The 13,817-nt window shown below is 42.5% G+C and overlaps 1 protein-coding gene across 2 annotated transcripts; it reads left to right on the top strand.

The window, feature by feature from the left end:
• Positions 1–168: 168 nt before the first annotated feature.
• On the top strand, positions 169–12,918 carry MFN2 (mitofusin 2). Of its 2 annotated transcripts, none has more exons than XM_010722919.2 (19): positions 169–258; positions 457–590; positions 1,072–1,250; positions 1,940–2,075; positions 2,423–2,585; positions 3,169–3,293; positions 3,608–3,716; positions 3,814–3,921; positions 4,306–4,459; positions 4,698–4,765; positions 4,937–5,058; positions 5,341–5,467; positions 5,734–5,838; positions 6,336–6,438; positions 6,966–7,186; positions 7,337–7,486; positions 8,394–8,590; positions 8,992–9,126; positions 9,961–12,918. In XM_010722919.2, exons 3-19 carry the CDS (start codon positions 1,076–1,078, stop codon positions 10,028–10,030), a joined length of 2,268 nt encoding a protein of 755 aa, XP_010721221.1. In that variant the 5' UTR covers positions 169–258; positions 457–590; positions 1,072–1,075; the 3' UTR covers positions 10,031–12,918. The 2 variants fall into 2 exon arrangements, with proteins under 2 accessions (XP_010721221.1, XP_003212371.1); XM_003212323.4 differs by having other exon boundaries at positions 197–258; positions 411–590.
• The last annotated feature ends 899 nt before the right edge of the window (positions 12,919–13,817 follow it).

Raw genomic sequence — 13,817 nt, 5'->3', positions numbered from 1 at the left:
GTGCTTTTCCTCTGCCCGACACTGTGATCGGAATCCGCGCGGAGCCGTTTCGTACACACAGATTCCAACCGGGATGCGGGGAGGGGGAAGAAATTCGTATTAAACTATTCCAAAACGCTCAGCGGCTGTGTTTCTTTAGCGGGGCGGTTCCTCGGTACTACAGCTCCCGAAGCGCCCCAGGGCAGCGCCTGCCCGACTAGGGGGCGGTGCCGCGGATTAAGATGGTAAGATGGCGGCGCTGCGGGAGCGGCTGTGAAGGTGAGCGTTGGCGCTGGGGATGAGTGTGAAGGGGGGGCGCCTCCTGTGAGGGGTTCGGGCGCGGCGTTGCTGCCCGCCCTGAGGTGCGGCCGCGCTGTGGGACGAAGCGCTTCCCGCCTTTTTTTTTGGCGCGCGCCCGCCGCTCTGTGAAGGCTCTGTGAGCTCGAGGCCTGCGCGCTCCGTCCGCCTCTGTCGCAGGGAGGACGGCGGGATCCGGCGTGGCGGAAAGAGCTGCGGGACCGAGGTGAAAGCGGAGAAACGGAGCTGTTCGCGTTTTGGAGGGACTCGAGTTGACCATGTCCGGCTTGTGAGAGCGAAACACATCCTGAAAAGTAAGCGGGGTGGGAGGGAAGGATCCCTGGTGGGCTGTGCCATGGAAGGGAGGAGGGAAGGTGGGCTTTTTTCTTTCCAGATGTTTGAGTGTTTTATACGTGTGAGAAATAGAAGTACTTCCTGTTGAATGATTTTTAGGATGTGTATTACGTAGTTTTCAGTAGGTGTCTGCTCATTAGGTGGCTGTCTCCCTGTCTCTCAATAGAACCCCCACCTTTTTCAGTGTATGTTTTATACATACACTGTACGTACATAATATGTGTACATACTGTAATGATGTAGACGGTGCGATTGAGAGCATAAGGCCAGGGATGGGCTCTGGGCAGCCTGAGCTGGTGAGGAGCACCCAGCCCATGGCAGGGGTTGGAACTGGGTGATCTCTAAGGTTCTTTCCAGCCCAGTCATTCTATTGGACACTTGGTTGTGTGACTGTTAGGCCTCGGTGAGCCCCCTTTCCTTACTGATTTTTTTTGTCTACAGCGCAATGTCCCTGTTGTTTACTCGTTCCAAGTCAATAGTTGCAGTGAAGAAGGATAAAAGACACATGGCTGAGGTAAATGCTTCTCCACTCAAACATTTTGTCACTGCAAAGAAGAAAATCAATGGCATCTTTGAGCAGCTGGCTGCATACATCAATGAGAGTTCCTCATTCCTGGAGGGTAAGCTGAGCTGAATGGTGCTTTGCCTGCACGTGGTTCCCAAGGCACGCACCAAAACCCTCATTTATTTATAAATACATTTCTCTTTATGTGTCAGTATTTGTATGAGGGACTGAAAATTATTTTACTGAATTTGGATGAAGTTTAGGCTTCATATTTCAAAGCTGACTTAAGTTGTTTAGTTATGAAACCAAGCTAGTTAGTGGACTACCTTCTGTTGTTGGACAAGGTTGTTTCTATGTGTGTGTTGTGTGTTTTTTTTTTTTTTAATGAACCATTTAAAGGCTCTTTTGGTTGTGTGCATATAATCTTTTCTTTTGGTTGTGTGCATATAATCCTTTCAGTATTCTTGCCTAGACACGTCATTACCAGTGACGTGGAACGTATACAGTAATTGGCTTTACAGCTTGCGATGCAGGGAGAAGTTCTTTAAGGGTGCTGGAATGTTTGAAGTATTGGATGCGTTCTGCTTAAAGCAGTCCTGAGGATAAGAATGGTTATTAGATACAGGAAAGAGACTGATAGATAAGTGCTGATGGGTGTAACTGCATGCTTCAGCATGACCTGTCTGAACTTTGGGATACAGATAAGCATGTGGTTATGTGTGTTAAATTATGGGGAGATGTTTCACCTAGTACTGAGGCAGATCACTTCAGGGATTCAGAGGCATGATGTATTTTGATTTTTAGAAACTCACAAGAATGTAGAGCTTGATCCTGTCACTACAGAAGAGCAGGTACTGGAAGTCAAAGGCTACTTGTCAAAAGTCAGTGGCATTAGTGAGGTGCTGGCAAGGCGACACATGAAAGTGGCTTTTTTTGGAAGGTAAGTCACGTGCTTACATTGCCTACACTCCCTACTTGGTAAAGAAACTTGCATCTTTAGGATCATAGCCAGTAAAAAGTATTTATAGAAGCATTAGTGCTCCAGCTTCTACAAGCAACGTGTGGCAGATGTCCCTAATGCTAGTACTTGTATAAATGGGACTCAAATATTGTAGAACATAGTCTATTTGGAAGAAGTTTTAAAAGAAAAAATAGATATATATTTTCTTAAGTTGTTAATACTTCTGGAGCTGCTTTGATTTAGATGGCTTATTTTTTGTAATATCAAAATGAGTATACCTAAATAGCTCAGAAGCCCAGCTGTGCTATTCTTTAATCTTGCTTCAGGACGAGCAATGGAAAAAGCACTGTGATAAATGCCATGCTATGGGACAAAGTCCTTCCTTCAGGAATTGGGCACACCACTAATTGTTTCCTGCGTGTAGAAGGAACTGATGGTCATGAGGCTTTCCTACTTACTGAAGGCTCAGAGGAAAAGAAGAGTGTTAAGGTACAATTTCCCTAAGCACAAGGTAGAGGAGAAGAGCTGTATTCCAGTGCCAGAGAAGGAAACAAGAAAAGGAAAATGAAAGCATTGTGAATAGACTTTTAACAGTTAAGGGTTATATTCATTGAAGGAGCAGAAATTAACAGCAGGTTTTCAATGAGTGTAGGAAGGGAGGAGTGAAGCAAGCTATGGCATGAGACTTCATTATATGTGGAAGATGATACGTTATGATTGTGCTAATAGGGAGCTGGAATGATGGCTCAGGAAGTTCTCAGCTCTGTATGACTGACCAAAGTTACAGTCTTCCTGATAGTTCCTCAGCCTTATTCTTATAAACACTTTTTGGGTGGTTGTCTTTTGGCTGGGGAAACACATGGTGTGGAAAAAAACTCTTGGGGAGATAATTCCAAGTTGGATTTTATCTTAAATTGTCTGTGACCGATTTGAAAGGGGGAGATAATTGTCTTAGCGTATGGAACATAAAGCATATATAACAGAAATGCCATGACTATATATGAATATATATATATATAATGAAATGTCGTGACAGAATGTGACTATACATATATATATATATTTTTTGTAGACAGTAAACCAACTGGCTCATGCCCTCCATCAAGATGAGCTTCTGAATGCTGGCAGCCTAGTCAGCGTAATGTGGCCCAATTCCAAATGTCCTCTCTTAAAGGATGACCTGGTGCTCATGGACAGGTGACGATATCTGTCTTTCTTTTCCTCTTTACCACACATTTCTTTGGATTCAAATACAAATTTAGCAGACATCAATGAAAGTGACCTTGTTTTAATCTGAGACAGTGACCAAAGTCCTTTCCTGCAGTTAACAGCCACAGTTTATCTTGATTTGTCCTTTTAGTTTGCAGTCTGCAAATTAAACCTCAAAGCAGTGTGGCTCAAACACAGAAAATAATGCCCTGTATAGCTGAAACAAGTCTCGTACTCACTTTTTTAAACGTATTTTTGAAGTTTCCCCAGAATAATGTTGTTTCTTCTCTTTCTGCTCTTAGCCCTGGCATTGATGTAACCACAGAGCTGGACAGTTGGATTGACAAGTTTTGTCTAGATGCTGATGTATTTGTTCTGGTGGCAAATTCCGAATCAACATTGATGCAAACTGTATGTTCAAGTTCACTTGATAGTGGTCAGTGAATTTGGCTGAATGTTGAAACGTGTTGACAAATTAATTTAAGAGATTGTGTTCCATTTTGCACAGGAGAAACAGTTCTTTCACAAGGTGAATGAACGTCTGTCTCGACCCAATATATTTATTTTAAATAACCGCTGGGATGCATCTGCCTCTGAACCAGAATACATGGAAGAGGTTTGTGATTTAAATTCCTTCTCTTTGCCTGGAGTCCATTATAGAGACCATTTTGACTCTTGTCCTTGTGTGTAGAACCATAAAGTGTTAGATATGATTGTTTTTTTATTATTGTAGTGTGGAAACTAGAGGGAGTATAGGCTAATGGTCACAGCATGGCTCTGGAGATTTCTAAAGTGAAAATCAAGAACTTCACTGGGCAGTTTGTAAGTTAGGTGACTTGAATGACTTCTGGAAGATTTTATAGACTGCAAGGTTGTTTTCTTATTCTTTCATATTAGTAGCTTAGACCAGCAGAGGGCATCTGAGTGCCTGATCTGATTTTTGAGATGGAGCTTAAAGTGGTTGTAACTGCATGTGGAGGTGTTTCTGTTTATCCCTCAGGTGCGTCGGCAGCACATGGAGCGCTGCACCAGTTTCCTGGTAGATGAACTGGGTGTGGTGGATCGAGCACAGGCAGGGGATCGAATCTTCTTTGTGTCAGCAAAAGAAGTGCTGAATGCCAGGATTCAGAAGGCTCAAGGGATGCCAGAAGGAGGTGAGGAAAGCTAACAGAGCCTTTCTTATAGCAAAGAAAATAAGAGAATATCTTGTTTCACAAATAGGCAAAACTGAATTTATTAAAATTATCAAATTCTTAAGAGAGCAGACAAAAGAGAATGAATTGACTACTTTTCTGCATTGGCTTCAGGGTAAAGCAGGAGTATTTCCTAATGTCCAATATCTGACTGCTTTCTGAAAATCTAATTGGTTGTTTTGTACCTTCATACTCCCAGGTGGAGCATTGGCAGATGGTTTTCAAGTGAGAATGTTTGAGTTTCAAAACTTTGAGAGGAGATTTGAGGTGAGTGTTAAGTGTTGTAGCCTTCCATTTAGTCCTGAAGCCTCCCAGCTTAGTCCTGAAAGGCTGGGCTGTGGAGTTTATGTACATGGAGTGGCACCACACTTAAGAAATAGAACAGTTGTGTTAGTGTATTTCTGCCTGCTGCTAATCTTGGCTGCCTGTTGTGTACAGGAATGTATCTCCCAGTCAGCAGTGAAAACAAAATTTGAGCAGCATACAGTGAGAGCAAAGCAGATCGCAGAGGATGTTCGTCTCATCATGGATTCTGTGCATGTTGCTGCCCAGGAACAGCGGTGAGGAGATGCTGATGCTCGGTGCTTTCATGACAGAAGCTTGCACTCTGGGAGAAAAGTAAAGGAGTGTATAAGCATTTAAAATGCAAAGAAAAAAATGTGGAAATATTGGGAGAGGAACATCGTTTTTATCCTGTGTGCTGTGTGTATGTAATGCACTGTAGATCTTGGTACAGTTAGTTCTTGGATTGGAGAATGTCTTTTGTCTCTGGAGTTCCAGGTGTTTGCAGATCAGAAATGTGCTTATCCGGCTTTGTCATGGGAACCTTTTTTTTTAATCAGAGTTTACTGTCTGGAAATGCGAGAGGAACGACAGGAACGCTTGGGTTTTATTGACAAACAGCTGGAGCTCCTCACTCAAGACTACAAGCGGAAAATCAAACAGATCACAGAAGAAGTGGAGAGGCAGGTGAGAAGGGGCTGCAGAAAAAGAGAAGGGATTGTCTGAAACAGCCACCAGCATGGCGGGAGAAATGCAAAGTGCTAACAGGTCTGAGTGGATAGAAATGTGGAAGTTACAGATGGGAAGAGAAGAAATGCTTTCAGAAGAAGGGTTTGTTTGTTTGCTTTCCTTGAGGCAATAAAAGTGGAACACCTGGGGGTAACTTTCAGGGAGACTCGCAAGATGCTTTAAATGAGCAGTGCGGTAACTTTGTCCTTTGGCTCTTTCTCCAGGTATCCAATGCAATGGCAGAAGAAATCAGGCGGCTTTCAGTGCTGGTAGATGAATACCAAGCTGATTTCCATCCTTCCCAAGTCGTTCTCAAAGTTTACAAGAACGTAAGTCGTGTTTGTTTCTTGTAGATTGCTAACAGCTTCTGAGCCGCCCTGTAATTAGTCAGCGGGCTCTGAGTCAGTAATTACACCAGCTCTTTGAGATACTTAACATTCTTCCAACTAGGAAGAACTGAGATTTTAATATTGCAGTGTCTTCTCTTAAATTTTCCTTTGCATTGGGATAGCTTCTGTGAAAAGTGGTGTATTAAAAAAGGAAGGACATTATGTTTAAAACTAACCTCAGCGTAAACAGATACACATATGGTGTATTCCGTTATGTACCTCAAACAGAACCTTTCCAGTACATGTGAGATTGCATGATTTGTTTTTTCCTTTCCTTCACTGAAGAAAGGAGAAAAATAAAACTGATGTTAGAAGAGTGGGCAGATGGAAGGCATGCTCTCGCTTTGGAAGCTTTTTTTAACTGGGAAGCTCTAGCACCTGCAACTTGTATCTTTCTTCTGACTATTTAATCTCAGTAACCTTTCTCTGTTTGTCAGGAGCTCCATAAGCACATTGAGGAAGGCCTGGGCCGTAACATGTCAGATCGTTGTTCCAATGCAATCACAGCTTCCCTGCAGACAATGCAGCAAGAAATGATAGGTCAGTTCTGCAGGCAATATTACCTTCGTTCCTGTTACTGTAATGCAAAATAACTAGGTGGATGTTCTGGGTTTCTTATTCCTCTGATGGCTGTTTGCAGGTGGCATTGTCTTAATTTCCATCATGATTAGTAACGCTTATATGTAAAGAATGAGTTATTCCTGTTTTTTCCACTCTTTGGCTAAACTTGTTCAGTGCTTTAGTAATGAATCTAATCAATCAGCTTAATCCTTCATTAGCAAGAGAGAAGCACTTCTAGAACTGGCCTTCTGTTTTTCAAGCTATTGCTAAACTGTACACAAAAGCTACCTTCAGAGATTTGGAAGTGCCTGTGGAAAGGCATCCTTCTGAGTATGAATTGATTGCATTACAACTTGCTTGGCTTCAGGAAATTCAAGATACTAACAAAAAACAACTGCAGAGGATGGAACAACCAACATCCATTCTGATTATAGAATGCAAGTCCAGTTAATTACTGTGAACTCAATTTCCTATTTTCTGAATGTGTTTATGTTCTGTTCTTGTAGATGGTTTAAAACCACTGCTCCCACTCTCCCTGCGAGGCCAGATAGACATGTTAATTCCCCGGCAGTGCTTCACACTCAGCTATGATCTGAACTGTGATAAGCTTTGTGCTGACTTCCAAGAAGACATAGAATTCCATTTCTCTCTTGGATGGACAATGCTGGTGAACAGATTTCTGGGACCAAAGAATGGTCGGCGGGCCTTGATGGGCTATAATGACCAGGTAAGGTAACTTAGTGGTCAAGGGTCAGTGGGATGTTCGTAACTCCAGTGCCTGCTGAACAGTTTTTGCTGAAAAGGGCAACGTCTTGCATTCTTTTATTCTGTACTCTGTTTTTGTTTTCTTTGTTTTTGTCCCTGCTTTTCTGATTAGATTCAACGCCCTTTAACACCAGCAAATCCCAGTCTGCCTCCTTTGCCTCAGGGTTCTATGACCCAGGAAGAACTCATGGTGTCGATGGTCACTGGACTGGCCTCGTTAACTTCCCGAACTTCCATGGGGATCATCGTGGTTGGTGGCGTGGTGGGTTGACAATCTAAGGAGCATCTAGATAAATAACCTCAGAGCTCTGGCTTGGAGTCACTGCAGAGACCTGTAGATATTTCCAGTTCACAGACAGCAAAATGCTTTCTGTGTGCAAATAGAAGATAAAATATCGAGCATAATTTTGCGTAATAGTTACGTAGGGAAGCAGAGGTTTTGTGAAGATAAAAGCCTTTCAAATTGTGTGATTGAAATCTGGTTTTCTTGTGAGAATAGAAGGAAAAATGTATTTTTCCTGTTGACTGAGAGCGGGGAACTGAGGTTGAAGGTGAGATTTCTGCTTAGGTCCTCTGATGATGCATACCTTCCTACCTGGAACAGGAGGAGAGCACTTAATTTTAGATGCTCTAATTTATTTCATATACAATCAGCGCTGCCTCTTATTCTGTCTCGTGGAAAAATAAGAGAATGTTTTTGAATCTTCAGTCTCCCAAAGCTGCAGAAGAAAAGAGTAATAGAGATTTAATGCGAGTTGCATGGTTACTAGTTTCCATTCTACAAATAACATGAAGCTTCTCCAGTAACAGTTCCTTACCTCCGTGCTTTTTCAGAGCATGTGGGGGTGGATGATTTCTCAAAAGGAAGATGGTTCCCTAAAAATGTTTTTTCCTTCAGAAACAAGAATTCTGTGAACTAGGCCAAGTTCATTTATGCATGTAAATGTGATTTTAATGACCGGGAGAAGTTAACCTGCAGGTATTCTAAGTTTGTAGGCTGAACATTAGTAGCAAGCTATCTGATCAGTGAAAGTACTTGCAAGTCAGGGTTATCTTTGGAGGTTTCTGGCTAACTTTCATGTGCTTAAAGTACAAGTGCACCACTGCCAGGAGGCAGCATCATTTCTAGTAGCAGCTGTGTCATCTGTTTTCCCCTGTGCTTGTTTTAGGTTTGGAAGGCTGTGGGCTGGAGGCTGATTGCTCTCTCGTTTGGTCTTTACGGGCTGCTTTATGTGTATGAACGCCTCACCTGGACCACAAAAGCGAAGGAGAGAGCTTTCAAACGGCAGTTTGTAGAATATGCTGGAGAGAAACTACAGCTTATTGTCAGCTATACAGGATCTAATTGCAGCCACCAAGTCCAACAGTATGTTGCCTATATTCACCTAACATCTTTATCTGAATTCTCCTTGTTTTTTTTTTTATTACTGTTTTTTGCTTTGTTTGTTTAGGGTGATATTGCTTGTTAAAGCAAGATATCTGCTCACTGAACTCAGGACTAAAAAATATAATAATAGGTGTGTTTTAAAAGAATACTGTGGGTTACTTCGTTGGTTTTCTTCATAAACGTGGTATCATATGTGGGTATTTCTAAAGCTCCAGTCTTAGTACTTGAGTCTCAGATTTCTCTGACAGTTCTAACGTGTTCTTGTGCAGAAGTGGAAAGATGTTTGTATCTGAGTCAGTGTCATCGCCACTCATCGAAGGCATTTATTCCTTGAATTCTGTGTTTCATTCTTACTTTACGCTATTCTTCCCGTTTCACAGAGAGCTTGCTGGAACATTTGCTCAGTTATGTCAGCAAGTAGATGTTACACGCGAGAATCTTGAGCAGGAAATTTCTGCCATGAATAAGAAAATTGAAGTTTTGGATTCACTGCAGAGCAAAGCAAAATTGCTGAGGTGAGATTTTCTTGTTACACAAACATCTGCATAGTTGGTTTTCCTGTGGTTGCCCCAAGATGCTCAGATGAGGATGCACCTCTGAGTGTAGCTCTTCTTTCATCATAGTGTTTGATTTGCAGAGATCAACATCTTTCCGTATTGTGTTCCTTTTTAATGTTACATGAAAAAAAATTTGCTGCAGTGTATTAAAATGTCTGGTAGAGATATCAAAACAATATTCTGCAGCCTCTAAATAGAAAGAAAAGTCACTTAGATTATTGGGTGAGAAAGAATATTGAGGTGTTGGTGAGCAGTGCTTTTTGTTATTTTAACCTGTTAGAAGGAGAGATGCTCAGCCCATGTACTCTGAACAGTCATTTAAATCTTTTGTCTCATAAAAATCCCATTTCCTTCTTACTTTTAGTTAGTACAGAATTACAGTTCTTTTCTGTTTACCAAAACATACAGTCCTCTACTTCTGCAAACTTTTCCAGGCAATTAGAAAATCATCTAAAAAGTCTCACCCTTGCCATTGTACAGATAAATCATGTTTGTCTTCACCCTGCAAAAGCTGTTGGGAATAATTTTTTTTTAACATACCTTACCCACACAAATAATAAGACCAGCTTAAAGTTGTGACCAAGATCTCACCATGAGCCTTGAAGCTGGGGGTTGTTGGCAGGATGGTGTTTCTGACCTGAAGGAGACAAGGAATAGTAGCAGCATTTTGGAAAGGACCTGCTTGGTGTTCCTCTCCATGCCTTGCTGTGGAATAGTCTTATTCATGCTTCTTTCAGATTGCCTTGGGAAGAATGATTTTATTCACCTAACAGAGACTTCTTGTCTTTCCAGGAATAAGGCGGGTTGGCTCGATAGTGAACTTAACATGTTCACACATCAGTACCTGCAGCAAAGCAGATAGTGTGGGAAGAGGAGAAAAACAACGCTGTTTCCCTTCAGTGCTCCTTCAGTTACTGCAGAGAATATGGTGGGTGATGGAATCCCTAAAGGGAATGAGCAAAAAGCTCCTGCCAGTTTCCAGTTGCTGTGTGAACAGTAGGATTCAGCATCCTTGTTTTGTGTCCCACCTTTCAACACTAGCTGTTGTAACTCTTCTTTTCCTGCTTAGGAGAATAGGCTACGTTGGAAGGAATGTGTGCTTTGTACATTTACAGGGGGCTTCTGAAATCAAAATGAAGTACAGTAACAGTGAATTCTATAAACAAGTGTTTATCAGTTTAAAAGTTACTCTTACACACTGTTCTTTATGGAGTCATTCATCTTACTACATGAAGACGGAGCTTTTGGCTTCAAAGCCCCAAGTTTATGTATGTGACAAGCAGCTGTTTTTCTAAACAGCAATCTTATGCACACAATTAGAACAGTTTCACAGTACTTTCATAGCCTGTGCAAACCTATCTCCTAGGTTCATTTTCTGTTTTTGTAAAACATGGCAGAGATCTGCTGCATTGTTTATTTTCATGGACAGGTTTATTTTTGTCAGCATGTTTAAACCTGTGAACAAAACTTAGTTCTCTCTCAGAGCAAAAGGGACTAAGATTTTGCTGTGGTATCTTTGTTGTCTTCTGAGTTAATTTCTTCCTCTTCAGAGCTCTTCAGTAATGCAGTCTGGCTCATTTCACGTTGTAGGCAGCTAATTTGCAAAGACATAGCAAGCTGCTATGAAGGAGCTGGTGATGATAATTGACAGTTTGTTGAAGAAGGAAATTAGGAATGAAAAGATGAATCAGTTGACAGGTTGCCTTTTGAGACAGCTTGATGAATGTGGGGTTTGGTAATTGCACAGCAGTGTTTCTGGAAGCAGGCCTTTGGAATTCCATTACCATTAGCTGGCCACGAGGACAGCACGGGGATCACACGCTGTAAGAGATTTCACTTCACGTAGAGTTCCCATAGGATGATACAAGTCCATGCAGTAATGAGATTTGTTTCTATTCTGTTAAAAGTGTGAGGATGGTGATAGAGACCTGTCCTTCCTATTTAATACGGGGGTAAGAATGGGTTAAGTCATTCTTTCTTTTTCCAGATGTCTTTTACTTGCAAATAGATGATCAATCAATTAATTGAGTTTTGCCCTGAAACAATTCTTAATTTTGATTATGAGACTTGGGCATTGTAAGGACTGGAGCCTCTTTGTGGAATTGATAGCAGAAGAATTCCCACTGATTTCAGTAGTACCAGGATCAGGTTCCTGTGCTGTAAGACTTATTTTCCACTTGGTGGATATGTACTTTACCACGTATTGGGAATGATCTTTATGTAGCCCACAAAATGTCTCTCCGTAATCCAGAATTAATCCTGCTTTTCTGGAGTTAGGGTCAACCTAAATCTGTACAGAATCAAACATTGGAGAATATGAATTATCTGTGAGCAACTGACAGCTAAATTTGGGAGTACTAAGGTGCTTCTTTTTTGTTCTATTGTACAACAGTGAGATTTTTCACTTGAAAATGAGATCAGCTAGCCTTAGAATTCCTCATTCATGCTCAGGTATGAATATATGTGCCTGTGACACGTTCTCTGCTTCAGTGAGGTTCCAGAAAGAAGCTGCCTGACACTCGAAAGAATAGTGAAGTGGCAGTAAGTACTTCAGGCTGCGTTAAGATATGCAGTAAGACTTGAATTATCTTGGTTATGCTGGAGCTGGCAGACTCTCATTGTGACCCTGAAAGGCAAGAAGCAAACACAGCTTTCACTTTCAGTGGACAGCTTTGAATTCAGCCCAAACCAAGAAGCTATTTTCATCAGAGAGCACTTCATTGGCTGTGTTCAGTTTCCTCAGGGAGCCACCAGTACACAAATGTGGTTTGGATCAGAACTGAGAATGGCTAAGAGAAATGTGAGTCCTTGCCTTTGGTGTTATGTTCTCTGGGCTTGTGGTGAAGTATGCTGGAGCAAGTGGCATTGTGGGCTATTACTCTGAATTCACACAATACCTACAGCAGAGCTCTTTGTCTCCCAAGCTATTACATACACATTATAACAAGCAGTGTACAGTGCTGAGTTAAAACATGAAGCAGATCCCTGATAGAGCAGGAAACTGCCAGTTCCAGACAGAAGGAGATGATGTATTGGTCAGCAACTCTTGGCTACCTGAAGTACTGACCTTGCCCTTGGAGACACGCTGCTAGATCTCCTCAGCAGGCCTTGGAGGAAATCTGATCAGTGAGCTGATCTTCAGAGCTGGGATCAGATTTGGGAAGGCAAAGAGATTGATGTGTTCTCAGAATGCAGTGTCTTGGCAGTGCCTGTTTGTGGCGCTGCTCAGATCTTTGTGATGGAGGTGCTCTCACTGTAGTGCTAACAGATCGAACAGAGGAAAGAACTGCCTGAATTCTGTAAGAAGTAAAACTGCTAACATGGGAGATAATTGTTGTTCAAGTACATCTGTAACCCTGTCACTAGCAGCTGGGTGATCACGAATCAGACTTTTAACAGAAAGACCTTCAAACACAGTACTTCTTTAATTCAGCTTGGTGGAGGAATGAACGCTATTAGCAAGGAGGTTATCTTCTGCTTTTCTTTAGAAATAATAAACTAATCCTCGGAATTTAGGTAATTCTAAAAGCAGTCTTCCCCAAGCTCTTATTTAAGGGCGACAGCTCAGTGCACTTTATCTTATTGCTGCTATGTACCTTCATTGTGTTATGTTGATGGAGCTCTTCGAAATACTCTTTACCAGTGAGTTTTCTCTTTGCTGTATTTAAGGTGATAAATTTGCATGAATTATTCCTGTATCAATGCTGTAAAAGCAGTGGAAACCAAAATAAAAATGAATTGGAAAAATTATTTCTCTTGCTGTGTTCTGCATATCTTGATTCAAAGTCTGCAAATGTATGATGCACTCGGGTCATGGAATAGTTGGAGTTGGAAGGGACCCCCAAGGCCATCAGGTCCAACCCCTGCGCTGAGCAGGGACACCCACAGCTCCATCAGTGCTCACAGCCCCATTCCCTGACCTCGGGTGCCTGCACCACCTCTCTGGGCAGTCTGTGCAGTGCCTCACCTCCCTTCTTCCTTACATCCAACCTGAGTCTCCCCTCTTCTAGCAGGAATCCATTTCCCCGTCCCATCACCACACGCCCTGCTGAAGAGTCTTTTCTTCAGCCCTTTTTCTTGCAGCCCCCTTAGACACACAGGCCGCTCTCAGCTCTCCCTGCAGCCTTCTCTCCTCCGTGCTGCACAGCCCCAGCTCTCAGCCTGTCCTCACGTTCCATCCCTGGGAGCATTTCTGTGGCCCTCCTCTCCATCTCTGCTGTACTGAGGACCCTACATGTGGACGCAGTGCTCCAGGTGAGTCCTCCAGATGGTGACGTGCTACTGCTGTAGGAAACTGCATACATGATAGTGACCTTTAATCTGTGTTTTCACAGTGAAAAAGAAGTGAAGAGAGCAACGGTGCTGAACGATCTGAGGTTTTGAGATTCTTAAAAATGTCAAGCCTGGCTCTGATTTCTCGAGAATAGTCGAAGAAGTAACGTTCAGCAAATACTGCGTTAATAGACCGGCGGCGGTGAATCAGCATTCTCCGTTACGGAAAACGACGTTTCCAGCAATAGGTTCTCACAATTAGCCGCCTTCTCTCTTCCCTGCCGCTTGGGGCCGCCGGTTGCGCCCAGCAGAGGAGCAGCCGCCCTCTGCCTCCTCTGTTCCGTCCGCGCCGGGAGGCGGAGCCGCTGTCCCCGCGC

The sequence above is a fragment of the Meleagris gallopavo genome, chromosome 23 (assembly GCF_000146605.3).
Source record: "Meleagris gallopavo isolate NT-WF06-2002-E0010 breed Aviagen turkey brand Nicholas breeding stock chromosome 23, Turkey_5.1, whole genome shotgun sequence".
NCBI classification, from domain to species: domain Eukaryota; kingdom Metazoa; phylum Chordata; class Aves; order Galliformes; family Phasianidae; genus Meleagris; species Meleagris gallopavo.
The sequence above is the reverse complement of the archived record's forward strand: the minus strand, read 5'-3'. Positions and strand labels throughout refer to the sequence as shown.